The sequence below is a fragment of the Peromyscus eremicus genome, unplaced genomic scaffold, assembly GCF_949786415.1.
Source record: "Peromyscus eremicus unplaced genomic scaffold, PerEre_H2_v1 PerEre#2#unplaced_1340, whole genome shotgun sequence".
NCBI lineage: Eukaryota > Metazoa > Chordata > Mammalia > Rodentia > Cricetidae > Peromyscus > Peromyscus eremicus.
Window position 1 is genome coordinate 2,303 of NW_026735575.1, and position 27,536 is coordinate 29,838.

At 48.0% G+C, this 27,536-nt stretch overlaps 1 protein-coding gene across 1 annotated transcript; it reads left to right on the top strand.

The window, feature by feature from the left end:
• The first annotated feature begins 2,452 nt into the window (after nucleotides 1-2,452).
• Ino80 (INO80 complex ATPase subunit) lies at nucleotides 2,453-12,475 on the top strand. The gene is made up of 7 exons (XM_059253083.1): nucleotides 2,453-2,628; nucleotides 3,067-3,169; nucleotides 4,006-4,094; nucleotides 6,039-6,194; nucleotides 6,464-6,623; nucleotides 8,270-8,485; nucleotides 10,998-12,475. The coding sequence occupies exons 1-7, from the start codon at nucleotides 2,518-2,520 to the stop codon at nucleotides 11,213-11,215; spliced, it is 1,053 nt and encodes a 350-aa protein (XP_059109066.1). The 5' UTR covers nucleotides 2,453-2,517; the 3' UTR covers nucleotides 11,216-12,475.
• The last annotated feature ends 15,061 nt before the right edge of the window (nucleotides 12,476-27,536 follow it).

Consider the following 27,536-nt stretch of genomic DNA (forward strand, 5'->3'; position numbering starts at 1 on the left):
AGATGGGAAAGCCAAACTGAGAATGATGGGAAAGAGGAGGGTGGAGTCAGAGAGACACCAGCCTGCCACCTGGGAAGCAAGACATGCTAGAGGACAGGTAAAGCCACGAGCTACGTGGCAATTCATAGATTAATAGAAATGGGTTAATTTAAATGACAAAGGTCATCCTTAGCTACAAAGCAAGTTTAAGGTCAGCTTGGGTTCCACGAGATGGGGGTCTCATGGAACCCCAAACCAAAGAAACAGTATTGTGCTCCAGGAAAGGCAACACAGAGAAAGTTTCAGGAGAGATGACTTAGCCCTTAAAGTAGCACACAGGAGTCCTTGGGGACGCTGCTGCTTGTGGTCATTGCTCTTGGCTGTGCTTGGTCCATTGTGTTCTTCCGCATCACCGTCAGTGGTGAGCCTTGGAATGCAGTTCATTTGAGTCAGAGCTGAGCATTTACTCCTTGTGGAAATTTGGCATAAGATTGATACTGGAGGGGCTGGAAAGATGGCTCAGAGGTTAAGAGCACTGACTGCTCTTCCAAAGGTCCTGAGTTCAGTTCCCAGCAACCACATGGTGGCTCACAACCATCTGTAATGACATCTGGTGCCCTCTTCTGGCCTGCAGGCATACATGCTGTATACATAATAAATAAATCTTTAAAAAAAAAAAAAAAAAAAAAAAAAAGATTGATACTGGATAGCAATTGTTTACAGATGAAGTAACAGGTTGACAAGAGAACTTTATTGCTGAGGATTCAGTTCTAAGGATTCCCACTTTCACAGAATTATCCAGATTCCATGTGCCAGGGTGGTGACTTCATACTGTATAGTGGCACTGAGCAAGTTCAAACATGGGGAGAAAATTTGAAAGTGAGGTAGTCCTGACATCTTGACCATGACAAATGTTGGTTCAAACACAAACGATGCCCTCCCATATGCACTGCTAAGGCTGAATGATTGGATAGTAAGCCTGTGGTCCTTAGGAAGGAGAGAAATGGCATGAGCATTAAGAGTAAGAGTCAGAGCCAGGCAGTGGTGGTGTGGTGCACGCCTTTAACCCAAGCACTTGGGAGGCAGAGGTGGGAAGATCTCTGTATGTTCGAGGCCAGTCTGGTCTATGGAGTAAGTTCCAAGACAGCTAGAGCTATATAATAGACCTTGACTTTAAAAAAAAAAAATCTAGGGTCACCTGATGGTCACTTGATCTTATTGGTTGATTATTGTACTGCAGACTAGATAAGTAGCTTTGGGGGAACCCTTTAAACATTTCATTTTAGCATTCGTGGAACAAGAAGTATGTTGATGAGAACTGGGGAATGCTAGGAGAATTGTATGTGTCTTTGCAGGGAACCCTGGTACTTAAGATTTTCCCATCTTTTATTGCCAGTCCTCCATTAGACTATAATCTTAGATAAATTATAATTTATCTGTAAAGTAAGATTTTTTTTGTTTTTTCAGTGTTACAAATCAAACCAAGGTCTGTGTTCATGCTAAGCACATGCTGTGTATGCTCAACCATTGAGCTGTGTACCCAGTGCTAAAGTAGAGGTCTTATTAGTACGCAAGTCACAGAGATTATGGGGTGTAAGCGAGTTACTGCACTTAGAATGGTGGTTGCACTTCGAGTCCTCTGCGGATGATATTAGCATACCAAGTAATAGATGTAGATATTAACTATATTGGGGGCGGGGTTAATTGTTTAAGGGACTCTTGTTGCTTTGTCCAACCTGGTCTTTGTTGTTGTTGTTTAAGATTTATTTATTTGTTATGTATACAGTGTTCTATCTGCATGCATGCCTGCACACCAGAAGAGGGTACCAGATCTCATTATAGATGGTTGTGAGCCAACATGTGGTTGCTGGGAATTGAACTCAGGACCTCTGGAAGAACAGGCAGTGCTCTTAACCTCTGAGCCATCTCTCCAGTCCCCCCCCCAAAAAAAAAAAAAACAAAAACCTGGTCTTAAACTCATAGACTCAAGTGGTGCTTCCACGTGAACTTCCCAAGTATCAGGGACTACAGGCGCACACCAGCACTCCTCTTATCTTACCCCCCTTTTAATTTATTTTTAGGGGTGTGTGGGTGGGTATGGGTGTGGGTGTGTACTCCCATGAAGACTAGAGATGTCACAGCCCCTAGAATTGGAGTTACAGGAGGTTTATCAGCCTCCTGTTGCGTACTAGGAATAAGACCTGGATCCTCATTCTCTTAATCACCGAGCCATCTCTCCAGTCCATACTTGCATCTTTTCAATGAGCACTATACATAGACCAGGAGCATGCCTGTTTTTCCAAGAGCAGCAAACAGTTAGCTTGGTCTTCCAAGGGCTTACTTTCTCACCATTACATAGATGATAGGAACAAAATGTGACCTGGCTAGCACCGGTGTTTACAGACGGATGAATAGCCGTACACTCTGAAAATTTCTGTCCTGCACCCAGAGTACATGAGTCTTTGTTGTATTCTCTTCTTGCCTGTGCAGGTGATTTTCTACGACAGTGACTGGAACCCCACTGTAGACCAACAGGCCATGGATAGGGCCCACCGCTTAGGGCAGACAAAGCAGGTCACCGTGTACCGGCTTATCTGTAAGGGCACGATCGAGGAACGCATTCTGCAGAGAGCCAAGGAGAAGAGTGAGGTAAGCAAGGGGAGGGAGGGATTGTGCAGCAGGGGATAGAAGCCAGCCCCAGTGACTGGATTGAGACTGTTGAAGAGTCTTGTCTTTCCTTAGTCATGGGAAACATCAGAGCCTGTAACAGGATGCTCATGTGCACACTGACACCACAGGGGGCCTGTGTGGGGGCTAACATTTCAGAGTCTGCCTCAGTTTGCCCACTTGACTGTGTACCCGAATAATGGTATGTTTTGAGTTATTTTTAACTGACTATTAATAGTCCCGAACAAAGAAATCCTCAATTGTCCTTTCTTTGGGACAAATACGGTGGAGGAGCCAGCCAAGTGAACAAGAAGTAGTAGAGTCAGAACCTCCTATGGAAGTGATTCAGAGGGATGATTCTGGATGTTTGCGGTGTGGGAGTGGGTACTTGGAAATGACATGTTAACCTCCTTTGTGTAGATTCAGCGGATGGTGATTTCTGGTGGGAACTTCAAACCAGATACCCTGAAACCTAAAGAAGTGGTTAGCCTTCTTCTAGACGATGAAGAGCTGGAAAAGAAACGTACGTACTCTGGCAACTAACCTTCTGTCCTCCCCAGACTCCCAGATGAGATGAGCACTGTGTATGCCAAGGCCAGAATTTATTTTCATTTTAAATTACGTGTATGTGTGTGTATATTTATGTACTTAATACGTGTGCGCGTGAATGACATAGCACATGTGTGGTAGAAGACGGCCTGCAGGATATTGTGGTCAACTTCCACTATATATGGGTTCTAGGTTCAAATTCAGGTTGTCAGATTTGGCAGCAAGTACCTTTACCTGGTAAAAACCTCCCACTGCCCCAGAGAAATATTTTATGCAGAATTTCAATAGCAAGTTGCTGTAACCATGAAGACCTTTCACCTAGAGTTTCTAGATTTTGAGAATGTTGAGTTTTGGGTTTATCCTGTGAGTTCCTGTGAGCACTTCCACAGCCCCACATCTAAAAATAAGCTCTTTTCAAGTAGGAAAGACAAGGAAAGCCACAATAACTAAGTAGAATCATATTTGAACCTAGAAGCTGTTAAGACACCAATAATTACTGTTTCTGACTTAGGAAAACACCAGTATTTTTCTTTTTTGTTTTTTGAGACAGTTTCTCTGTGTATCCCTGGCTTTCCTGGAACTGGCTCTGTAGGCCAGGCTGGCCTCGAACTCCCAGAGATCTGCTTGCCCCAGGGTTCCCATCTCTGCCTCCCAAGTGCTGGATTAAAGGCGTACAGCAACACCACCAGTATTTTTATTAAACAACACAAAATTATATCTTAGGAACCACTAGAGGATGTGGCCTACATTTCAAAGGGTAGAAGTTGTGATTCTCGAAGACTCTTGAGTGTTTTTATATTTTCTTGGTAGTGAGACTACGGCAGGAGGAGAAACGGCAGCAGGAGGAGACCAACCGCGTGAAGGAACGGAAACGCAAGCGGGAGAAGTATGCGGAGAAGGTATCTGCAGACTGGGGTGGATAGGGACTGCGGGAGAAGTATGCGGAGAAGGTATCTGCAGACTGGGGTGGATAGGGACTGCGGGAGAAGTATGCGGAGAAGGTATCTGCAGACTGGGGTGGATAGGGACTGGCAGGCCTTGGATCAGTGTGTGCACGCATATCTGCATACGTGATAAACCACAGCCTGCATGTGGAGATCAGAGAAGAACTTGGGAAAGCTGGTTTTTCTACCCCCATCGTGTGCGGGGGGCTCTGAGGGTTAATGTCAGGTGCTCCAGATTGGCAAGCAAGTGCTTTGTCTGCTGAGCTATCTCACTAGTCCCGTCTGTGTGATCTGAAACAGTTCTGTGCTGACGGACATTTGATGGTGTAAAAGACATCAAATGTAGAGCTGTGTTCCTTTTCACAGACTCTAATGTTGGTCACAGTTGGACTGGGACCTCTCTGTCAGTGATAACGATGATGGCCAAGGTGATGTTACTACATAACTAGCTTTTATAGAACTTTGTTTTTGTTTTTTGAGACAGAGTCTGTCTACATAACCCTGGCTGTCCTGGAACTCACAAAATCTCCTGCCCCAGCACTTGGGAAGCAGAGATAGGCATATGTCTCTGAGTTCCAGGCCAGTCATGGGCTGCACAGTTGAGACTATTCAAAATAAAAGGTTAGGGCAGGATCCCTTTGGTCATAGGCCTTTGATGGTCAGCAGCCTAGAGCTGGTCTGTATAGCCTCTTTTTAATGAAGAGCCAGTTTTAGCCTGGGGACACCTTGTACTTGCCTCTCTTACGGAGTTGGGAAGTCCTAAAAATGAAAGCTGAGATCCTCCTGGCCTGGGCTGTCTTCTCTGCCCCTTCCCAGGCAGGCTCTTTTCCTCACTCTGTTCTTATATCTAACCCATTACCTTTAACATTCAGAAAAAGATGAAAGTCTGGGGATGTGGCTTAATAAGATGTGGCTTTCTCACATAGGACACTACAGAAATTAACAATGCTTTTGTGTGTGTGTGTGTGTGTGTGTGTGTGTGTGTGTATGTGTGTATGTGTGTGTGTTCCTGTTCACATGCCACACTGAGTATAGGAGGGTCAGAGGACATCTTTGTGGAGTTGGTTCTCTCCTTCTGCCTTTATATGGATCCTGGGGTTTGAACTGGGATCCCCAGGCTTAAGTGGCAATCACCTGTACCCACCCAGCTACCTTGCCTATTATAGAGTAACCATTTAGATCAGATGTCATCCATGCTCCAAATACAGAATAGAAAGTACTCAATGACAACATGAACTACACGGTGTTTACACTCTTCACCCTGTAATAGACGTAGACAACATGACTGTCTCAACAATCCAGAAAAGGGCCTGATGACCTGAGTTTGACAGAAGGGAAGAACCAGTTCCCGCAAGTTGTCCTCTGACTTCCACATGAATGCAGCACATGCACATACACACAATAAATAAGGAAATAAGCAAGCCCAGTAGAGGGTGTGAAGAGACACGATATACCTTTCTCCTCCTCTGAGTTTTGACTTCCTTTATGATGATTCAGGGCTTGAGATATGGCTCAGTGATGGAGTACTTGCCTCAAACGTGAGAGACTTTGGTTCAATCCTCAGTACACATATAACCTATACACACACAAAAGGAATGGAGCCAGAATGGTGATGCCTTCAAGAAGTTAGAGGCAGGAAGATGGAGGGAATTTGAGGCCAGCCTGAGCTGGAGAGCAAGATCCTGTCTTAAGCAAGTGTCAGTGATGTGTGTTTGTCATCCCAGCACTTGGATGGCTGAGGCAGGAGGATGAGACTAGACCAGGAAACGTAACAAGTACCAGGCTATCTGGAGCCGTATAGCAAAATTCTGCCTGTCATCCTTTTATTTCCTAATCTCACTTTTCTCTTTGGGGAAATGCTCATGTTTTTTATGTATTTTTTGACCTTTGTATTCCCAGAAGAAAAAGGAAGATGAATTGGATGGGAAAAGGAGAAAAGAGGGCATGAACCTCGTGATCCCATTTGTTCCTTCTGCTGACAACTCCAACCTCTCTGCTGATGGCGATGACTCCTTCATAAGTGTCGATTCGGCCATGCCCAGCCCTTTCAGTGAGGTGAGGCTCCTTCTGGATATCTTCATCACATACTGGGACTGCATCCTGACCTTATGGTGGGGACATGATGCTGGGCTGCTGGGCAGTGTTTGCTTCCAGCCTTGTGGGAAAGGGTTGCATAAGGGCAGGCTGGCTCTCAGAACCCAAGGCAGGATCAACACTGAAGGCAGGCCGGAGAGAGAATACATGCATGTCCCCTGAGGCGTGTTCTCACTTGAGCATGAGGGCTGCAGCCAGTGAGGGTATGATCTCAACCTTTCTGCTTCTAGATCTCAATCAGCAGTGAGCTGCACACTGGCTCCATTCCCCCTGATGAGAGCAGCAGTGACATGTTGGTTATCGTGGATGACCCAGCCTCCTCAGCTCCTCAGTCTCGAGCCACTAATTCTCCTGCTTCCATAACAGGTTCTGTCTCAGACACTGTGAATGGTAAGTGATGCTTCTGTCTCGTACAGCTCCAGCCCGTTCCACTACTTAATAGGAAGCATTCATTTGGTGGTGGGCAAGGTCCAATTCTTTTTAGGTTAAGAGACTTTTTATGACTTGTTTGTTTTAAGACAGAGTCTTTCACATAGCTCTGAAACTCACTGTGTAGACCAGGCTGGCCTTAAACTCATAAGAGATCCTCATGCCCTGACTCCCACCCAGATCCTGGCATTAAAGGCATGCACCACCACATCAGGCACATTTATTTATTTATTTATTTATTTATTTATTTATTTATTTATTTATTTATTTATTTATTTATTTATTGTGTGTGTGCACACATGTGGAGGCCAAAGGATAGGTTATGAGAGTTGATTCTCTCCTTCCACCTCCGTGGTCAAATCCAGGGATCTAATCAAGCTGTCACACCTGATATCCAAGAGTAAAAGGGAGCAAAAGATTTTACTTGTGTGTGTGTGTGTGTGTGTGTGTTTTCAACTGTGGGGTGTGACAGTGTACCTAGGTGCATATGCATGTAGAGGCAAAGATGGTTTCTAAGGTGGTGTCTTTCCTGAGTGTGTATGGAGGCCATGGGTTGGATCCCGTGTCTGCCCTCCCCATCCCCAGCACACATGCTGCCACACTCTTAGAGGGGCAGGAGGCCCAAACTCAGGTCTTCGTGCTTGCGTGGCAGGTATTTTTACCAGGGGAGCCAGCTCCCCAGCCCCTGTTTTTGCTAGTTTTTAATCAGGTTAGCTTCGGGGGCATTTCTTCTGTGGTTGTATGTTTCTTGAGGAACCTTAATTTTAAAGCCTGAAACTAGGACTGAGCACAATGGTGTGAGGATAGTCAAGGCCAACCTTGGCTACATAGTGAGACCCTGTCTCAAAATTTAAATTAAAAAAACAGACTTAGAAGAAGGATTGGATATATGGTTCAGTGTAGAGTGTGTATATAACATGCCCAAGGCCTAGCTAGATTCAATACCCAGATTTTTTTTTTTTTTAAAGAAATAGAGGTCCAAGGCAGAAACACGTTTAATTTCCCACAGCAAGTCCTTAGAGTTCATTTAGTAAGGGGCAAGAATAAAAATAAAATAATAAAATAACCATGGTGGAGCCACTTCTTAGAAGGAAAGTTAGTTTGAAGAACATAGCTATGTTTAAAGATAGCCCCAGATGTCCTCAGATACTCAGCAAGCCAGGCACCATATCCTGTGCCTGTAGTTCCAAAGCTCAGGAGACTGAGATTGGAGGATTACTTGAGATCAGGAGTTTGTGGCCAGCCTGAGCAACATTCGGAAACCTTGTCTCAAACAAAACAGAATACCTTGAGAGCCCGCATTTCCTGTCAAGGGGATATTTGGTGCTTGTTTTTTTTGTGTGTTTTTTTTTTCCTTTGGAGCAGGATGTTTGGTTTTTTGTTTTTTGTTTTATTCTTTTCCAGACAGAGTTTCTCTTTGTAACAGTCCTGCCTGCCCTGGATCTCACTCTGTAGACCAGGCTGGCCTCGAACTCACAGAGATCCACCTGGCTCTGCCTCCCGAGTGCTGGGTTTACAGGTGTGTGCCACCACCACCCAGCAAGGGAATATTTGTTAACATTTTAAGAGTTTTCTTTTTTTTCCCTCTTGGCTATTTGTTTCCACAGGAATTTCCATTCAGGAAGTGCCAGCTGCAGGACGTGGTCACTCAGCTCGAAGCCGAGGCCGCCCCAAGGGTTCAGGAAGCACAGCCAAAGGAGCAGGGAAAGGCCGAAGCCGGAAGTCCACAGCGGGCAGTGCTGCTGCCATGGCAGGAGCCAAAGCAGGGGCTGCAGCGGCATCTGCAGCTGCCTATGCTGCATACGGGTACAACGTGTCTAAAGGTGCGGAGGCCAGGGGGCCTGCAGACTGTGGTCCAGGACTGTCTGAGAGTCTGTTTAGCATCTACAAGGTAGAGTGGGCGGATACTCCAGGCCAGAATCCCAGAGCCCGGTTTCAAACGGAGCAGTTCTGACTGGCCCCTTTTCCTCTTGGCTTGAGAAAGTGCTGTGTTTGGCTAGAAGTAGCTATGGCCAGAGTGAGCTGAATTGGGGGCTATACTTGAAACATCCAGTTTCCCTGCCTTTCCCTTTTTGGGGGGGGGGGGGTTTGGGTTTTTTGAGACAGGGTTTTCTCTGTGTAGCTTTGCGCCTTTCCTGGATCTCGCTCTATAGACCAAGCTGGCCTTGAACTCACAAAGATCCGCCTGGCTCTGCCTCCCAAGTACTGGGATTAAAGGCGTGCACCACCGCCCGGCGCCTTTCCCTTTTTTAATTCTAGGTTGGTTGGTTGGTTTGTTTTTCCGAGACTTTCTTTTTAGTAATCCAAACAAGGATAGTTAACATTCATCCAGCTACCTGAGCCATGGCTCAGGCAGTGAACACCTGGTGCCCATAGGAGCAGAGCCATAGCATAGCGCTCCTAGACCCTGCTCTTGAGTGGAACAAGCCCCAAAAGAAGCAGCTTCCTTGTGGTTACAGGTCAAAAGGGGGAGGAACCATGGACCTGCTCTAAGGATTGTGGGTATCATTCAGAATGGAGGAGAACGTGAGTGAGAAAGGATTCAGGCAAACGGAAGAGTTAGCAACCACGGTGGCATGTTGAGGTTCACTGAGCATATCAGCCAAGTTATGCCGAGGAGGAGCAATGAAAGTCAAGGTTGGAGGACATGGCGAGACCTGGTGGGTAGGAGCTTCGCAGGTGTGTGGGAAAGGACTGTTGACAGCTGGAGAGAAGTGGCTGCTCTGACGGAGACAGAGAGTACGATTGGAGTCAGAATGCAAGCCGTCCAAGTGCTGTGAGGAGGAGCTGACGGAACTGCCTCCCCACCTCTGTGCAAAGGATGACCTCAGCCAGATACGGTGGTACACATCCGTAGTCTCAGCACCCAGAGACAGGTTCTAGAGCACCAGGCCTTCATAGTGACACCCTGCTGTAAACAAATACCTCGTGTGGGCTAGTGTAGCTCATAGGGGTTTTGGGTCAACTCGTTAGAGTAGCATACATCAGAGGCTTGCCTTGTTCTCATGATATAGACAGTGGTGACCTTGGACTTCTGGATTGTTAGAGCAAGGGAAGGCATACTTGTATAGAAAGTGCTTGGCCTATTGTGAGTGCTCAGTAAAAGTTGGTTCACCTCTTTTCTCCCACTGCAGGAGCCTCCAGATTCATTTATTGCTTTATTAAGGAAATAAGTACAGTAGCCTACCCTGGTGTTTCTTAATCCTTTGCTAGCTCCTTTGTATCCTTGGAAAAGAGCAGTGTCTCCAGTAATCAAAGCCTGTCGATATGACAGGGCTCATCATGGATGGGGCAGTGTGATACACATCAGAGAAGCAGGTGGGAAGAGACAGGGTAAGCAGATAGACTGGCCAGAACAATCAACAGACACTGCTAGCTGGGAATGAAGAAGGAGAAGGACTGGTCTAGAAGTGACCGGTAGTACCACTGTGGGTGGACAGAGATCTGTGTGCCCACCAAGTAATACAGAAGAAACATAACCAGGCATGGTGGTACACACCTGCAGTTCCAGTACTTGGGAGAATCGGGAGTTTGAGGTTATCCTCTGCTGCATAGTAAGTGTGCCAAGACCGGGGAAAGAAGTTAACAAGCAGAACAAATGTACTAGACAGTGTTGAGGTACGAGGAGGAGGTACATTTGTCTCATGGTAGAGAAGGGCAGGTTCATTGTTGTCCAGAGAGCAGTCACCTAAGATGAGAGGTTAACCAAGTCCTTGACATGACAGAGCTTGGAGAACAGAGGTAGCCTTGGCTGGTGCCAGGGAATTGACTGGATATAGACACAAGCTAGGCTAGGTCACCTTGTGTTCCCTGGCCAGACTTGTTGAAGAGCAGAGGCCTCTGAAATAAGGAAGCAGCAGCCGGGCGGTGGTGACACACACTTGTAATTCCAGCCCTCGGGTGGCAGGAACAGGCGGATCTCTGAGTTCCAGGACAGCCAGGACTGTTACACAGAAACCCTTTCTCAAAACCAAACAAAAGGCCGCTAAACTCAGGTGCTTTCCAGAAGAAGACAACAAAACATTAGTACCTAGTGAGTTAGAATTTTCATCCTGTAAGCAAGCCTCCTACACTGGACACATGCCCTCTCCAGAGTCTGAAGAGCGCATCTTCCTCTCTGGGTGAGGTAATGCAGGTAGGGCTGAGTGTGTCACCATTTCTTAACCCAGCCATCTTACAGACAGGCAAATGCACCTCAAAGATGTCGGCAAAGAGCAGCAGAGCAGGGTTCCCGCCCCTTTCTTCCAGCCCACACTTAGACAGTACTGCAGACTGCCAGGGTAGTTCACAGGCAACTGCCACTAAGGGTCATTGTGATTTTCTCCATCCCCACAGGAATCTCCGCAAGCAGTCCTCTGCAGACATCCATTGTCCGACCTGCTGGCCTTGCAGACTTTGGACCTTCAAGCGCCTCTTCTCCCTTAAGTTCCCCTTTGAACAAAGGAAATACTATTCCTGGGACTCCTAAGAGCCTTCATATGACCAGCAGCCTAGCCTCAGACTCCTTGATCCGGAAACAGGGCAAAGGCACCAACCCTGCCGGCGGACGGTAACCATCTCTGCCCTCTAGCTTCCTTCAACCAAACCAGGGGCCACAGTCCGGGGCCACAGTGGTCTTTGGATGGCTTACCCAGTGTGGCATCTTGCATCCTATTTGGAGAGTGGAAAAGACGAGCTGCAGCAGAAGAGGACAGGCAGGTGGTCGGTGTGAGCACTTTGATCCCCTGTTTCCAAAGGAGTGTCCTGGGTTCGGGCCCACAGCCTCCCAGATGAACTCTGCAGCCGAGTCTTAACCTCTTTCCGGGGAAGGGCCTGACATAGACCCCTCTTAGATGCTCAGGCACACTGTCTCCATCCCACCCCACTCTTCAGCTCTGACCACGTCCTTCATGAAGGCTCCACCGGTGCTGTGAAGAGCCTTCCATAGTGGAGACCTCTCTAAAGGTTATGATTTCCTACAGGGCTAGAAAGGAAGGAAATGATTCCCTGGTGTCCGCAGTCTGGGCGCTCCTGAGTCTCTAAACCCCATCTGCCTGTACAATGTCCTCACTGAAATGTGCAGTGGAGGTCAGGGAAGACAGTGGCTCCAAGGGTGACAGGCTGGAGGAAGCAGACCCACGGGCAGTCCCAGCTTCCTCCACTGTCGGGCACGTTCACACCAGGGAAGCTTTGGGTCCCACCAGCAGCAGTAGCAGCAGCCCCCACTCAAGGGACTTCTCAGAAGCCAGTAAAGAGACCAGGAGCCACCTCAGTCAGCAGGACATCCTCCCCATCTTGCAGATGCCCCTTGTCCGTCCTGAATGCACAGTCTCCCCGGCCTTGCCCGTCAGCCCTGCTTGGCTGTATGCACTGTCTGTATTGCACTGAGAGGGATAGCAGGAGGGGGGCAAGCTCAGCACCAAGCTCAGCACCACCCTCCCAGCCCCAGCCCCGCTCCCTGAGCTTGCTGCCCTCTGAGAGGGGAAGGGGCGGCTGGAAGGGCTCTCCACCTGAGGTCCCTGGTGGAGCAGGTGCTTCTGGGAGGGCCAGCCTCTAATTTGCACACCTGAAAATCGCGGAATTGAGTTTAGATAGATTGATTTTTTTAATTTTTTTTTTGAGGTAGGTGTAGGGAAATCATTTAATTTAAATCATAAGGATTCCCTACCCAAACCCTGACTCCTGTGTACAGATGCTCTTTAGAGGGGATCAGAAAATGCCAAGCCTTTTCTCTTTGAATGTGCTGTCTATTTTTATAGCTGAACTTGTACATATGTATAAAGAGAGACACATCTTTCTTTTACTAACTGGATAAAAAATCTTAAATAAAATGGAGTGAGATAATTTTATGTAAATTAAAGTGTCTGTGGTCTTTGCAGCTGCCTTTCTAGTATACAAAGTAGCGCCCTCAGAGGTTGACAGGATCCGAATGCAGAACCTTTACCCTGATCAAAAAGGATGGGCTGTGGGACACGGCATGCGCTGTGGGTGTTTGCTCAGGGGCGGTGTTAACTGAACTCAGGGCTTTGCCTCCACCCATCAAAGGAGGTTTGACCAAGTACCTGGCATGCAGTGTCTGCCCTGGGGGTGTGGGTTCCTTGTGATTCAGGACCTGGATGTGGGCAGTGTGACCTGGCCTGGACCAGGCAGAGTTAGATAGTGGTAATTTGAATACTAACAGTGTCCCAAAGTTTGGTACTTGTAAGTATCGTGAAAGAAAACAGTGAAATGAGTACCTGGGGATTCCAGGCATCCATGTTTTTGACAGCTGGCTGGTCAGTTGAGAAAAGGGCACTAGCTGCCTGCCTGGATTGGCAGTTGCTGTTTCTGTGATTGAGCTTACAGCACTGACATGTTCTTGCATCACCTTCGAACAGGACTCATGCCTCCCTTGCCGTGGCCCACCAATACTCTTGATGGAGACAGACAGACTGGCTGCTGGACAGCTGTTGTTCCAGTCCTAAAGATGGACCTTCATTTTCAAGTAGCATTTGCTGATAGCCTGGGTCCTGTTTTTCTTACTGGTAAACGTGACCAAGGCCTCATACAGAGCACACTGGCAGGCGTGAGTTTCCCAGTTAACCATTCCCTGCTCCGTCCCTGCTGTGGCTGGTGTGACCTAGTGAGTCAGCTCACCCGTCAGACTCTGGCCTTTCTGGTTGTCATCTCAGCAAAGCCTCCTAGTCTTGCCAAGATCCACAATGGCTGCCTCCCTGGGGACCTGACAGCTGAGGTCCTAGGCAGCTTCACTCACATGTTGATGTGAGTTTTGGATCAGTCTTGGAACTGCAAAAACACTACAGTATTCCTACATCACCAACGCAGATCCCGAAGACAGACCTAACATGCCATGTTGGGGCTAGCTCATGGCTTTAATCCTCACATGCACCTGTCTCTTCTAGGTTAGAGGATTGGGATCTTCAGATAAAAGGCTTTGAACACAAGTGTCTCATACCCCATCTACCCACTTTCAAAACATGTTTATTTTCCGTGTAGAAGAACCTCCCAGCTTTCTAGGGGCAGTTTTTTTCCTTAAAAAACAAAAGACTAGCTGGATAGAGTCCCAAATGGGCTAAAAGGTGCATTCCTCAGCAAGTCTAGGAGCCCAGTCCAAGGTAAAAGCATGATCTGGATCTGTAAAGCACTCCTGTTGGCAGTCTCACCACATGAGTCAGCCATGAAGGCCCACGGAAATGGGTTTGAAGATCATGGGGTCTGAAGCCGGACGGTGGTGGCGCACACCTTTAATCCCAGCACTCGGGAGGCAGAGCCAGGCGGATCTCTGTAAATTCGAGGCCAGCTTGGTCTACAGAACCAGACCCAGGACAGGCACCAAAACTACACAGAGAAACCCTGTCTCAAAAAGCCAAAAAAAAAAGATCATGGGTCTGAATATACAGCCTTGGAAACAAGGTCTGTGCTGTACCTGTTTTGACAGGCCTGGGACTTTATTGAAGCTTCCTGGACTGGCTTGTGCCTTGGAGGTTGGGCTGGGCATGTGAGCCATGCAGACTGAGCATAGAAGCCTTGGTGTTTGCAGGTGTCCCATCCACAGAGCCTCACATGTATTCCATGTGCCACACCGTCTGGCCCTTAGAAGCTGATCTCGTTGGTTCCCGTGAATGTACATTCAGTAACGTAAGAGTCTTAGGATCTGGGGGTTTCACAGATGTTCAGATCAGCCTGTCCTCCTCAGGCTGCATAGAACCACTCTGCTTCTAATGCCAGGGAAGGATTCTGCCCGAGAGTTCAGCTATTAAGTAGAAAAAGCGATTGAAACTGAGTCATCCTTTCAGGAGAGAGTTCTTTACACTATGAATCATTTGGGGGATCTCTTTTTTTTTTTTTTTTTTTTTTTTTAATTTCTGGTTTTGGTGTTGGTTTTTTGAAACAGGACCTTAGTTACCTCAGGCCCACCTCAAACTCACTAGATAGAGAAGGCTGGCCTTGAACTCCTGGTCTTCCTGTCTCCAGCTTCCAAGTGCACCACCATGCCAGCCTACCATGAGATCTTAAAATATAGGTCCTGCTTCAGGCAAGTGGTCTAAATCTGAATTTCCAACAAGACCCCAAATGTTGGCATGCGTCCACCACGCCTGGCTCTGTTGTTAAACAGTTTATTCCATTACGCCGCTCTGTGGGTTCCACCTATGCCATGAATTACCGAGTATCTACGACCTCTCCCCAAATGCAACCTGGCGGATTGCTGTCATTTATGGGCTCACCCCTGTCTTCCCAAACTCCTTCAGGGTCAGCTTTCTTGGCCGATTCCTGATTCTCCCTCAGGAAGAAGTGGAGAAATGTGGCTTCTCACCCATGATTCTCTGAGACAGCTCCAGGGTGACGCAGCCCTGCAGTGCAGGTATGGCTTGGCTTCCCAATCTGTACATCTTTATGTTGTTCATTGACATCACTTCAAAGAGGGCAAGTAGAGAAAGCAGGGCCTCTGACTGTGCCATTTCCTACTATGAGAAAATGATGGGTGCTAAGGAAGGTGTCTGCCTGGGAAAGGTCTTGAAAGATGGAGCAGTAGGAACTTGGTGCTATTTCAGCTCTTGTGAGAAGGATGTGTCAGACAAACAGCCCCAGGATCAGGCTCTAGAGACAACAACCCAAGTGGCAGTGCCCAGAACTGAGTGTCACAAGAGGTGAAAGGAAAGGGAAGGAAGAAGGGGACATGGTAGAGGCCCACTTCCTGGTGGTTGAGGAGCCTTAAGGATACTGGGTAACTTACTTAGCACCAAGCTCTTGGGCCTTCCTGTGGCTCATTTCTTCCTTGTTTTAGCTGGCTTCTGATCTTCAAAGCTGACACTACCCACCTGCTTCCACTTCCCCTCTTCAGTGGCAAGTTGGGTGTGCTGCTTCTGGCTGCTGCCACAGTGAGCATCTGACTGCTTGATTTGGGGGTTTGTTCACAGTGATGGTTTGGTTTGATTTGGTTTTTGTTTTGAGATATGGTCTTCCTGAGTATCCCAGGCTAAGTATCCAAACTCCCGGTCCTGCTTCAGCATCCCAAGTACCTAGGGATTATAAGCCTGTGCTACCACACTGTGCTAAGAGACTTCTTACTTGTCAAAATGAAGACAGCAGGCAAAAACAATCTGGAATAGAGCAGGTTAACCTTAGAGAGGAAAGCAGGTCCATCACCATTTGCAAAGAGGAAGGCCAGCCAGACTGAAAAAGGATTTGAAACAGGATGGTAATGACCTTGTGCCCTCTCTGAATGGGAAGGGCTTCTTTGCAGCCTGAGCAATGGCCACCAATGTGAAGACACAACTGAGTCTCCCAGAGGGTGACATGTGGGGAAGATCCACCGGCCAGGTCTGTCCTGGAGTATGTCCTTAGTCTTGGCGGGTTGGAAGGAGGCAGTCTTGCTAGAAGACTCAGGAGTAGACAGTACAACAGGAGGTGATGTCGTGCAGTCTGTGACAAGCAGAGATAAGTCTTAGGTAGGCATTGTGCAGGGTGGAAAGGAGGCCATTTCCCACTGTAGAAAGGCAATGAAAACGGTTATTGAGAACATCCCAGGAGTCTGTGGGCGGCGCTCCTTTCTTTTAGCTGGAGAGCCTTTGGGTGGGGGGTGCTGAAAGAAACAAGGGTTTGAAGGATGAGATAGCGGAGGAGGCAGCAGGTTCCGGGTGAACAGGCTGGAGAATTTCAAGTGTGTGAAAGAGCCTGGGGCTGCTGGTAGGCAAAGGTGTCCGGGTAGGTATGACAAAGTCTTGACCAGAAGGGACAAGGGGAATGGGAAAAAAAAAAATCTTGAGATCTAGGACTGACGAGTGAGGGGTGGAAGAAAAACATGGGATAAAAGGGTGTTGGGGACCCCCCAGGTGAATAGGAACAACAGTTTGGTTGTTCAGGCATAGATCTCGGACTAGGGTGAAAGCCTTTAGACTTCGGAACTGCTACCATTAGAGTATTGTAGGGAGAGCTAGTGGGTCTTTGCTAGTAGTTGAAAGTTAATAGAGCCTTGGAATCTAAAAATGATAAGTTCAAGTCCCTTAAGGCTGGGAGGAGGTGGGCAAGGGAGTATCAGTCCAGACATACAAAAGTGGTGGAGTCTTGTACTTTAGGGGTACGGTAGAGTTAGGGAGAAGGTATCCCACAATCAAAGGTTAACAATGGTTGAGGATCATATACATACAAGTCACACAATGGACTGAGTAGGTCACATGTATGTATTTATATGTGTAACAAAAAAAAAACAAAAAAAAACAAAGCCATGATCCCCAGAGGAGCAAGGAAGAGAACATGGGGGACTGGAGAAAGAAAGGGGAAGGGAGAACATGATGGAATTATATTTTAATTTCAAAATAAAAATAATGTGGGGCAGTGATGGTGCTCGCCTTTAATCCCAGCACTTGGGAGGCAGAGGCAGGCAGATCTCTGTGAGTTCAAGGCCAGTCTGGACTAAAGAGTGAGTTCCAGGACAGCCAGGTCTACACAGTGAACTGCTGTCTCGAAAAACCAAAAAAATTACAAATTTAAAGAATTAAGCAATGGACAAGGATTAACAACTAACGGAAGGTATAAGATCTCCGTGGGAAAGGATGAGGTGAATAAGAAGTTATGCCGGGCAGTGGTGGCACACGCCTTTAATCACAACACTCAGGAGGCAGAGGCAGGCAGATCTGAGTTCGAGGCCAGCCTGGTCTACAGAGCAAGATCCAGGACAGCCGGACAGGCACCAAAAATACACAGAGAAACCCTGTCTCAAAAAAAAAAAAAAAAAAAAAAAAGAATAAGAAGTTGCTTCCTTTGTGATAGAAGATAATAGAGGCATGGAATTCTTCCAAAATGTTCCATCTCACAAAAGAACACCAGAGAATGACCAGGAAGGAATGGGAAGGGGCTGTCCAAAATGTCTGGGCCAAACAGCAATGGAGCATCCTGGGTAGGTGAGGTGGGAGTGCCTTCTACCTAGATCAGGGCAGGGTCCAGCAAATGCAGGCAAACCTGAATAAGCAATTCACTCACATGTGGGTTAGCAAAGGAATAGTCTGGGCCTAGACAGTCGGCTCAGTGTCTAAGAGCACTGGCTGCTCTTCCATAGGCCCTGATTTCAGTTCCCAGCACCCACAGAGCAGCTCACAATCATCTGTAACTCCAGTTCCAGGGAATCTGATGCCCTCTTCTGGTCTCCAAAGGCACCATGCACGCACATACTGCACAGATGTACGTGCAGGCAGAAAATACCATATACATAAATTTTTTGGAATAATCAAATAAAAAGAAAAATCTTTACCAGCCACTACAGTGTTGCCCTGGGTTTGGTAAGAATAATGGCAGGGGGGCTTCAACTCCTGGGCCTCCCCCATTGTCAGGAGTTGTTAGTGCCAGCAAGTTCACCAAACCTGAGTCCAGTGATTGGAACCTGGCAAGAACAGACGCATTCTTGACGGCACCTGGCATCTCTCTGAGCACAGCCCAATTTCCAGTGTCCTTGTTCACCACACAGGAGACAGGCAGGGCTGAGGCTGTGGCCATGAAATGGGGAGGCTCGTGCCCTGTGTCCCATTTGGTTGCATTTAAAGCGCCCTTCATAAGCCACACTGAAGTGTGGAGGACATCACTCCTTTGAGTTATCTGCAATGAACCGTGGCGTATTTGCCTCCGGTATTTGCTATTTGAGGCTTCATGTGGCAGTCTCCTTCTGCTGCCTGCCGACCCAGATGTAACACTTTCAGCTCCTCCTCCAGCACAAGTCTGCCTGCATACCACCATGTCCTGCCATGATGATGATGGACTAAACCACTAAACTGTAAGTGAGCCCCCATTAAATGTTTTTCCTTTATAAGAATGCTGTGGTCAGTCATGGTGTCTCTTCACAGCAATAGAAACCCTAACTAAAACAAAAAGTTTGTTCCAGGGACTGGGGTATGGCTATGAGAGGCCTGACCATGCTCTTGTTTGGAGGAATGTGGACTTTGGGATTTTAGATTAGAAAAGCAGTGGAATGCTTTAAGTGCTACTTAATGGGCCATACCAGTAGAAACATGGGAGACAGTGGTGTGAGGGTGATTGAACTGTGGGGGCCTGGCTCAAGAGGTTTCACAGGAGAAGAATGTTAGTATATGGCTTAGAGACTGTTTTTGTGATATTTTGGCAAAGAATGTAGCTGCCTTTTGCCCTTGTCCAAAAAGTTTGCCTGAGGTTAAATTTGAAGAGTTTTGGATTAACTCCATTGGCAAAAGAAATCTCAAAAGAGCCTAGCATTGACTATGTTGTATGGTTATTAATAGTCACTCTTATGCAGATAGTTGAAAAAGGAAAAATACAAAACGTACAATTTGAGGAGAAAGGGGACATCAGAAAGTGGAATGGAGCTAAATCCCATGTTCAAGGAGATAAACAAATTAAAGAAAAGCATGATATTAAACAGAATAAAGGTAGTGGTAGCCTCAGGGCAAGGCCCCACCCAGCTAGGTTTCCAACTTGTGAAAAGGAATTAAAGAACAGCTTAGGTCCAGACTTGTTGGCACACGCCTTTAATCCCAGTACTCAGGAGACAGAGGCAAGCAGATCTCTGAGTTTGAAGCAGAGCAAGTTCCAGGACAGTCAAGCTTAGGCAGTGAAGGAACCCATTGAAAACAGAAAGCTGGTGAAGATGTAATTGAACAAGGGGGCCATATTCCAGCCCTAGCAAGCAGTGGGACTTGGCACTTCAGCCACATGGTTCTGGCTTCAGAGTTAAGGATAGAAGAAAGGGGCTATGGAGTCTAACTCTGTGACTAAGGAAAGCTGCTGAGGCCAGGTGTGTGTCAGGGGTGTCCCTGCATGGAGGTCCAAAAAGGCTACTGTATGAAGCTGTGAAGGTGAAGCCTTGATTGCCTTGGAGACCTCAAAAAATGTTGGAGATGCCAGAGTCGTGGGATACCTGCTGAGAAAAGCTGCTAACAGGGAGTGGGACCAGCCCAAAAGAAGTAAGGAGCTGGAGATCTGAAGAGCATCTTGACATCAGACACAGAGATGCAGAGTGCAGAGTTTGCCCAGCTGGTTTTCAGTCTTGCTTTGGTCCAGTATTTCCTCACTACATTCCCTTTCATCCCTTTTACAACAGTAATTCCAATTGTGCCATTATCATATGTTGAAGTATGTGATCTGCTTTTTTATTTTGATTTTACAGGAGATTACAGTTAAGAGATTGCATGAATCTCAGAAGAGACTTTGAACTTCAGACTTTTAAATAAGTTTGAGACTGTGATAGACTATGGGACTTTGCAGTTGGACTGAATGCATTTCTGCCTTATGTTATGACCACAAAACTATGGGGGCCAGCAAGTGGAATGTGGTGGTTTGAATAGGAATGGCCCATAGACACCTGTGTTTGATTTTTTTTTTTTTATTTTATTTTTTTTGGTTTTTCGAGACAGGGTTTCTCTGTGTAGCTTTGCGCCTTTTCCTGGAACTCACTTGGTAGCCCAGGCTGGCCTTGAACTCACAGAGATTTGCCTGGCTCTGCCTCCCGAGTGCTGGGATTAAAGGCGTGCGCCACCACTGCCCGGCGACACCTGTGTTTGAATGCCTGGCCCATAGGGAGTGGCACGATTATGAGGTGTGGCCTTGTTGGAGGAAGTGTGTCATTGTGGAGCTTTGAGGTCTCATATGCTCAAGCCACGCCTCATGTAAGAGTCTCCTGCTGCTGCCTGAAGATCCAGGTGTAGAACTCTCAGCTCCTTCTCCAGCATCATGTCTGCACACATGCCGGCATGCTTCTTGCCATGAAGATAATGGACTTGTCTTAGTCAGGCTTTCTATTGCTATGGAGAGACACCATGACCATGCAACCCTTATAAAGGAAAACATTTAATTGGAGTGGCTTATAGTTCAGAAGTTTAATCCATTATTATCATGGTGTAACATGGTGCTGGAGAAGGAGCTGAGAGTCCTACATCTTGAACTAAGGAAACAGGAAGTAAACTGAGACACTGGGCAGGAGACCTCAAAGCCTGTTCCTACAGTGACACACTTCTTCCAAGAAGGCCACACCTCCTAATAGTGCCACTCCCTTTGAGGGCCATTTTCTTTCAAACCACCACAGGAATAAACCTCTGAAACTGTAAGCCAACCTCAATTAAGTGTTTTCCTTTGTAACAGTTGCCGTGGTCATGGTGTCTCTTTACAGCAGTAGAAACCCTAACTAAGACATTTAGTTTTAGGAACAATCAAAATAGAGGAGCTTTACAAAATGACATGGGTATGGCTAACAGCCTTCACCTTCCAACTGTTAGGGTTGCAGAAGTGTGCTGCCTGGCTTTTCTGCACACACACACACACACACACACACACACACGCACACACACGCACACCTTTAAAAAAAGAAAGGATCTTTTTTCTTACAATTTTATGTGTTTGGGTGTTTTACCTGAATGTACTGAAATGTATCACATTTGCCTGGTGCCTTCATAGGCCAGAAGAGGGCGCCAGATCCCCTGGAACTAGAGTTACTGGCAGTTGTGAGTTGCCACATGGGTGCTGGGAACCAAGCTACGGTCCTCTGGAAGAGCGGCCAGTGAGTGCTCTTAACCTCTACTTAACAGTATGTAGTAATAACCTTAGCCAAGGGATATGGTTCAGTTGGTAAAGGTCTTGCCTAGCATGCTTGACACCCTGGAGTTCATCCCTAGCACCACATAAAACTAGGTATGAGCCGGGCAGTGGTGGCACATGCCTTTAATCCCAGCATTCGGGAGGCAGAGGCAGGCCTCTGTGAGTTTGCGGCCGGCTTGGGCTACAGAGTGAGTTCCAGGAAAGGCGCCAAAGCTACACAGAGAAAGCCTCTCTCAAAACAAAACAAAACTAGGTATGGTGTGCAACAACCTATAATTCCAGTACTTTGGGAGTAGAGGAAGGAGGAGCAGAACTTTAGGGTCACCCAAGGCTCCATAGTAAAATCAAGACCAAGCTGAGTTACATGAGACCCTGCCTCAAAAATAAAATAACAGGGCCAGAGAGGTGACTCAGCGATTAAGAGCACTGGTTGCTCTTACAGAGGACCTGAGTTCAATTCCCAGCACCCACATGGTGGCCCACAACTGCCTGGGACCTGACACTTTGTTCTGGCCTCCATGGACACTGCACACACATGATACACAGATAGCAGGCGGAACGCCACACACAAAATAAAAGTAATAATAAATAGATCTTTAAATAATCCACTCACGCACGTAAAATAAAAATAGTTTTTAAAAGTAAGATGTCATCTCAAAATTAATGAATACTCTTCATAAACAAACCCGGGGCAAAGGGAGATGAACCATTCTGCTCTCCCACAGCAGGACAGAGTTCCTGCCCTTTCAAATTCTGTCTCTGTCCAAGAGGAAACTATCCACATGGACTCAGCCAGCCACTCCAGTTTAGATGGGACCTGGATTGGCTATTTGCTCCCTGGGGACAACAGGGTTCTGGGGTCAGGACAAAGCCCAGGGCCCAACCCAGAAGAATGAGCCGTGTGGTCCCTGGTCCGTGTGGCCTTTAGGAGCTGGCTGTGTGGTCCGAGAAGATATATTTAGCTGCATCAGATGCTGCTGACTGTGTGGTGACCCACAACTGTGTTGTTGATAAACAAGCCAGAAGCCTCGGGCTGCAGCCAGCCCTCCCTTCCCTGGGCTTGGCAGTGAGGAGGAGGAGGAAGGCCAGGGCCTGGGAAGCCCAGAGAGCACCCCAGCCCTGCTCCCTGCCCCCACCCACTCTGCATCGCCCAAGTCAAAGCTAGCTGCCCTGCTGAGTGAGTCCATTCATTTATTCACCATGCCGTTTGTCCCATTTTTCAGCACAGCCTTTGAGAGCCTGAGATAAGCCAGGCTCGGAGCTAGACACCAAGGATGCAGTGATAAACGAAGAAAACACCAGCTCTTGTCTTCATGGAGTGTCACTCTAGTGAGATGAATCACAGCGCTCACTGGCATGAAGGTACTCAGCAGCCATACAGCAGTTTAAGTTAGGGACGGCGTTCCCCTAACGGGGTTCATTCCAGGCACCTGAAGCAGCCGTGGTTGGCAATCTTATTTTGTTGATGAGGCCATTACAGCCCAGAATAACCTGGCCGAGGACTGAAAGCTGGTTTGGGTTTTTGTTTTGTTTTTGTCTTTTCATTGTGTTTGTTTGCTTCCTTGAAACATTGTTTCAGAAGAAGCCTGGCTGATCTAGAACTTGCTAGTAGCCCAGACCAGCCTTGAATTTGTGGCAATCCTCCTGCCTCTGCCTCCTGGCTGTTAGAATAACATCAATGCACCCAGCCAAGACCTATAGCTGGTAAACAAATGGAGCCCAGATCATTTTCTTTCTTTCCTTTTTTTAGAAGCATAAATCTTTATTTGTAACAAAGGAGTTTGTGGACAGTGTTGAGAATCTACAACTTCTTGTTAAGTTTACATTTGCACTTCCCCTTTTTAAACAAACATTTATAACCTGGTCATTTTCTTAAGGGAGTTTATTGGTTGGTTGGAAAACAGAGTTTCACTCTGTAGCCCAGGCTGGACTCAAACTCATTATCCTCTGTCCTTAGCTTCTTAAGCACAGGAATCACGTGCATGAGCCACGATTGTAACAGTCTTATTATTAAATAAGAAACACAGAGCCAAATGCAGAGTTAAAAGCCCAAGAGGTCAGAGCAGTAGTAAGAGCTGAGACTTAAAACCACCCTCTTACCCTTCCTGCCGCTGCTGTCCTTCCCCTCAGCAAGAGACCTATTTCCTGTGTGTCTATCTTTTTATTGACTCTCTGTTCTGCCTTCTCATTGGTTGTAAACCCAACCACATGACCTGCTCGTCACTGCCTGTCTATACCGACTTCCAGGTCTTCTATGGTTGGTATTGAGATTAAAGGCGTGTGTCTCCATGCTGGCTGTATCCTTGAACACACAGAGATCTGCCTGTCATGTGATCTGGATTAAAGGTGTGCGCCACCACCACCTGGCTTCTGCTATGGCTTGCTATTAGCTCTGACCCCCAGGCAACTTTATTTATTAACATACAAATAAAATCACATTTCAGTACAAATAAAATATCACCATATACCATGCTCCCCACTTCTGACTTTCCTCTTCCCCCTCCCCCCTCATTCTATTGAGACAGGGGTCTCTCTATGTTGCCCAGGCTGCCTCACACCCTACCTCAGCCTCCTTAATAGCAAGAACTAAAGCAATAGTCCACTGCGTCCAGTTAGAGCCCTTGTCTTTCCTGGGGTTGTGGGAGAAGATGCCATTGAGATTTTAAAGGGACTAGGTTCGGTCCAGAGGTTCAGTTTACATTTGAGATGCCCAGGGAGTAAAGGTGCCTTGTCCAAGACATACAGCTTAGCTGGGCGGTGGTGGCGCACACCTTTAATCCCAATGCTCAGGAGGCAGAGGCAGGCAGACCTCTGAGTTTGAGGCCAGCCTGGTCTACAGAGCGAGTGAGTTCCCCAGGACAGCCAGGGTTACACAGAGAAACCCTGTCTCGAAAAACCAAACCAACCAACCAACCAAACCCCAAACCATAACTTCAAACAGGAACCTCTAGACTCTCAGCCCATATACCCTTGCTCTGCATTCGAACAGTAGTCTAGTGCCCGGGTCCAGGATCCAGGGTGTGTCTCCTAGGTAAATCTGCCTCTTCTCCTCCTCGAAACCCTACCCAGCTTACCTCTGCTACGTAGTCCCTCTTCTGAGTGGCAGCCTAGATGCCCCACCCTACTCTAAACAGTGATTGCCTCTTGCTGGGGAAGTGGCCTTTTATTCACCAATAGGATAAAACATGAACTCCTACTATGTGCAGACTCCTCCGTGTCATTTCAAGACAGATGCAGTCTCCCCCATCAAGGGTTCAGTCTGCTGAGGAGACAAGAACAGGAAGGAGACAGGTGCTCAGGCATAGCCCAGTGGTAGAATTTTTGCCCAGCGGCAGTCTCAAGGTCCTACATTTCATCAACAGTACCAAATAAATAGGAACCAACAAGACAGGGTGTGTATGAAGAAAGGGGACACGTGTCAGAGACACGTGTCAGAACCAAAACCAGCCCTTGGTGGTTGCGGGGAGTTGGATTCAAGGACAGCTTCCCAAGGGAGGTGACATCTAAGTGACAAGCACCCAGACCCACACTGGCAAGGAAGAGACGTTCAGGATGAGAGAACAGAGGTACAAGATCCTGGGTGGAAAGAGCCCAGCACCCACTCGTGTTCCTTCACGCCTCCTGGACTCTGAGTGGCCTGGGTCTCCGCTCCTTTGGGACCCCCTGGGCCAGGAATGAATAGCATAGTATTCCATACCAGCTCAGCCCCAGCTTGCTCCACCCTGACTCAGTATCCCTCCCAGCCAGTGCCCTGCTCCCTCTCCTGTCCTCTCCAGGCTGGAGACAAGACTGGTGCTGGCCATAGGCTTTGCGACGGAAAAGTCAGAGTCATTTACGGTACTGACCCAAGTCCTCTGCTCCCCCAACACCAGCAGGCTACACAGGACTGGGGGAGGGGGGAACCATAAGGCTCGGGGGAGGGGCAGCTTGATGCCACAGTCAAAGGGAGAGTTAAAGAACTATAAATGACAAGACAAAAGACCTGCTCTGGCCGGGCGGTGGTGGCGCACGCCTTTAATCCCAGCACTCAGGAGGCAGAGCCAGGCGGATCTCTGTGAGTTCGAGGCCAGCCTGGGCTACCAAGTGAGTTCCAGGAAAGGCGCAAAGCTACACAGAGAAATCCTGTCTCAAAAAACCAAAAAAAAAAAAAAAAAAAAGACCTGCTCTGGGCATGCTGGGAGACGTACTCAGTTATGGACACTGCTCCAGCTCAGCACTCCAACTCTTGGGACTAGTAAGCGTGTATGGGGTGTATGGGGGGGGGGGGGGGACAATAAAGGAGCCACCAAAAACGGCCTCTCCATGATTGGGGGAAGGATTTTAGTGTGGATAAGAGAGAGAACATCCAGAGGTACCTGGAAGAATCCAGAGCAGAGAGAAAAAGAAGTAGGTTGGACATGACCAGGGCCAGGGAAACAATAGCAGAAAAAATAAAAAAGAGAAGAGTGGAGACTATCGGGGTGGGGGTGGGGTAGGGGGGGACTTGCCATTATAAATGGGGGGTCTAGGACAACCTGGGGGCTAGCAGAGTGAAGGGGAAATAGGGGATGCGAAGGGCCGGGAGGTCAGATGGCCGTTGAGATATATATAACAAGTAGGTATGAGTAGGCACTGAGGGAGCCAGGAGCTGATTTACAAACACTGGTATATGTCAATGGAGAATGGAGAGCCGCCTGTCCCTTCTGCCAGAGGTCGGGGGAAAGGACTCCTTTGGACTGACAGGAGCTGTTTCACAAGTTCTTGAGGAGTGTTGGCTTTTAGCTAACTGCCAGAAATCCTTCCATAGTCCAGCTTGAATTGAACCAATTTTGGACCTAGTCAGTGAGCCCGACATTTTCAGGGGAAACGGGCACCCTCTGGACCTGACAGTAAGATGCGGTCCTCTTCTCCTAGGGAATACTCAAGGCCATGGTCTCACACAGACTGAAGGAGAGAACCAGGCACTGCCCATGCCTGGCTGGTCTGCCCTCGCTGTGTCCTCCAGCCCACATTCCTGGACCTTGGCATGACATTCACAATAAATATGACCCTGGAGAGGCGGCTCAGAGCCCTTGCCTCTGGGTGAGACTTCCATGGGCTCCTTCCCTCCAAGGTGACAAATGACTGCATCCAGACAGGTCACTGCCCACATGTCCTCTGTATGATTCAGTACTGTGCCTCAAGTGAGGGTGTACAGGCCTGCTCCCAGGAGTGTCCGTTTAGTGCGGACGGGCCTAAGCAGATCATGTTAACACCAACGCTGGGCACGAGACAGAAGTAGACAGAGGTTAGAAGGGTCACAGGGGAGGGCACCAGCCAGCCTGGCACAGCAGCAATGGGACACCAGGCTGGGGGCTGAAGGGACAGAAGTGAGTGAAGGGTGATCAGAGGGCATCTGGCCTGGGAGGAACTGGATGGTCAGAGGTAGCAGAGGGTGACATCAGGAAGCTTGGATTATGGAATGGGGAGCATGCAGTGGGCCAAAAGAGGCTGAGGCCACAGCAGGACCAGGTTCCAGGGACTTGAAGGCTGACAGTGTGAGTGGGTGGATTTGCAGGTAGAATAATGCAGAAAATAAATACACCAACCTCGGAGCTGTGAGGTCCAAAAGAAACTCGGGACAAATGGCTGTCTAGGGTGCCTATTAGCGTACCGAAGCACATGCTGGCCTCCAGGCTCACTCAGTACCTGTGCCTCTTCTCACCTCACCCCTACCCTAAACTTCTCCAGCTCACGGGCTTCCCTTCCCCCAGCTTTCCGTTCCTATACATAACCCTGCCATTGCGGACACACACTCTCTTGGCTCTTCTTTTCTTCCTCTCTCTTGCCCTTCTCTTGATCTCCCCCCCTCCCCCCGCCCCCTCTCCTCTCATGGCCAGTCTGCTGGCCGTGCTTAATCTACTCCTTCCCCTCTCTGCTCTGGGTTTTTCCAGATGCCCCTGGCTGTATTTTCCCTCATATCGACAAGAAAACCTTTCCCGCAACCATACCTTGGAGCGGTCACGTCCTCATTTCATACAAGAGCTGTGAAGGGAGATGAGTTCAAAGGTCTCAGCAGCAGTCTGGGGTAACGGGGTGAACATGTGGCTATCAAGGGCAGGGCGGATTCAGAGATGGTGCAGACATGCTGCATTTTTTTTACTGTGTAGGGCTAGAGATCTGTGCCCTGGCTCGTGCTGGGGGCAGGGGGGCAGCCAGGCCTGAAGCAGCGGAGCAGCTGTTGGCATTCCGGCCCTCCCCTTGCCTCCCGAGTCCTGTATCATAACAGCAGTAGTCTCCAGGGACAGCCCCAAGCAAGCAGCAGTCAAAACAAAGCCAAGAATAAAGCCCAAAGTGCCAGGCTGAGGAGCAGACAGGAAGAGC

Bases quoted from the DNA above. Each gene is read 5' to 3' on its own strand.
- Ino80 (XM_059253083.1), top strand. From the start codon at position 2,518: ATGGATAGGGCCCACCGCTTAGGGCAGACAAAGCAGGTCACCGTGTAC. The intron at 2,629-3,066 runs GTAAGCAAGGGG...TCCTTTGTGTAG, and splicing joins GAGCCAAGGAGAAGAGTGAG to ATTCAGCGGATGGTGATTTC. The intron at 3,170-4,005 runs GTACGTACTCTG...TTTTCTTGGTAG, and splicing joins TGAAGAGCTGGAAAAGAAAC to TGAGACTACGGCAGGAGGAG.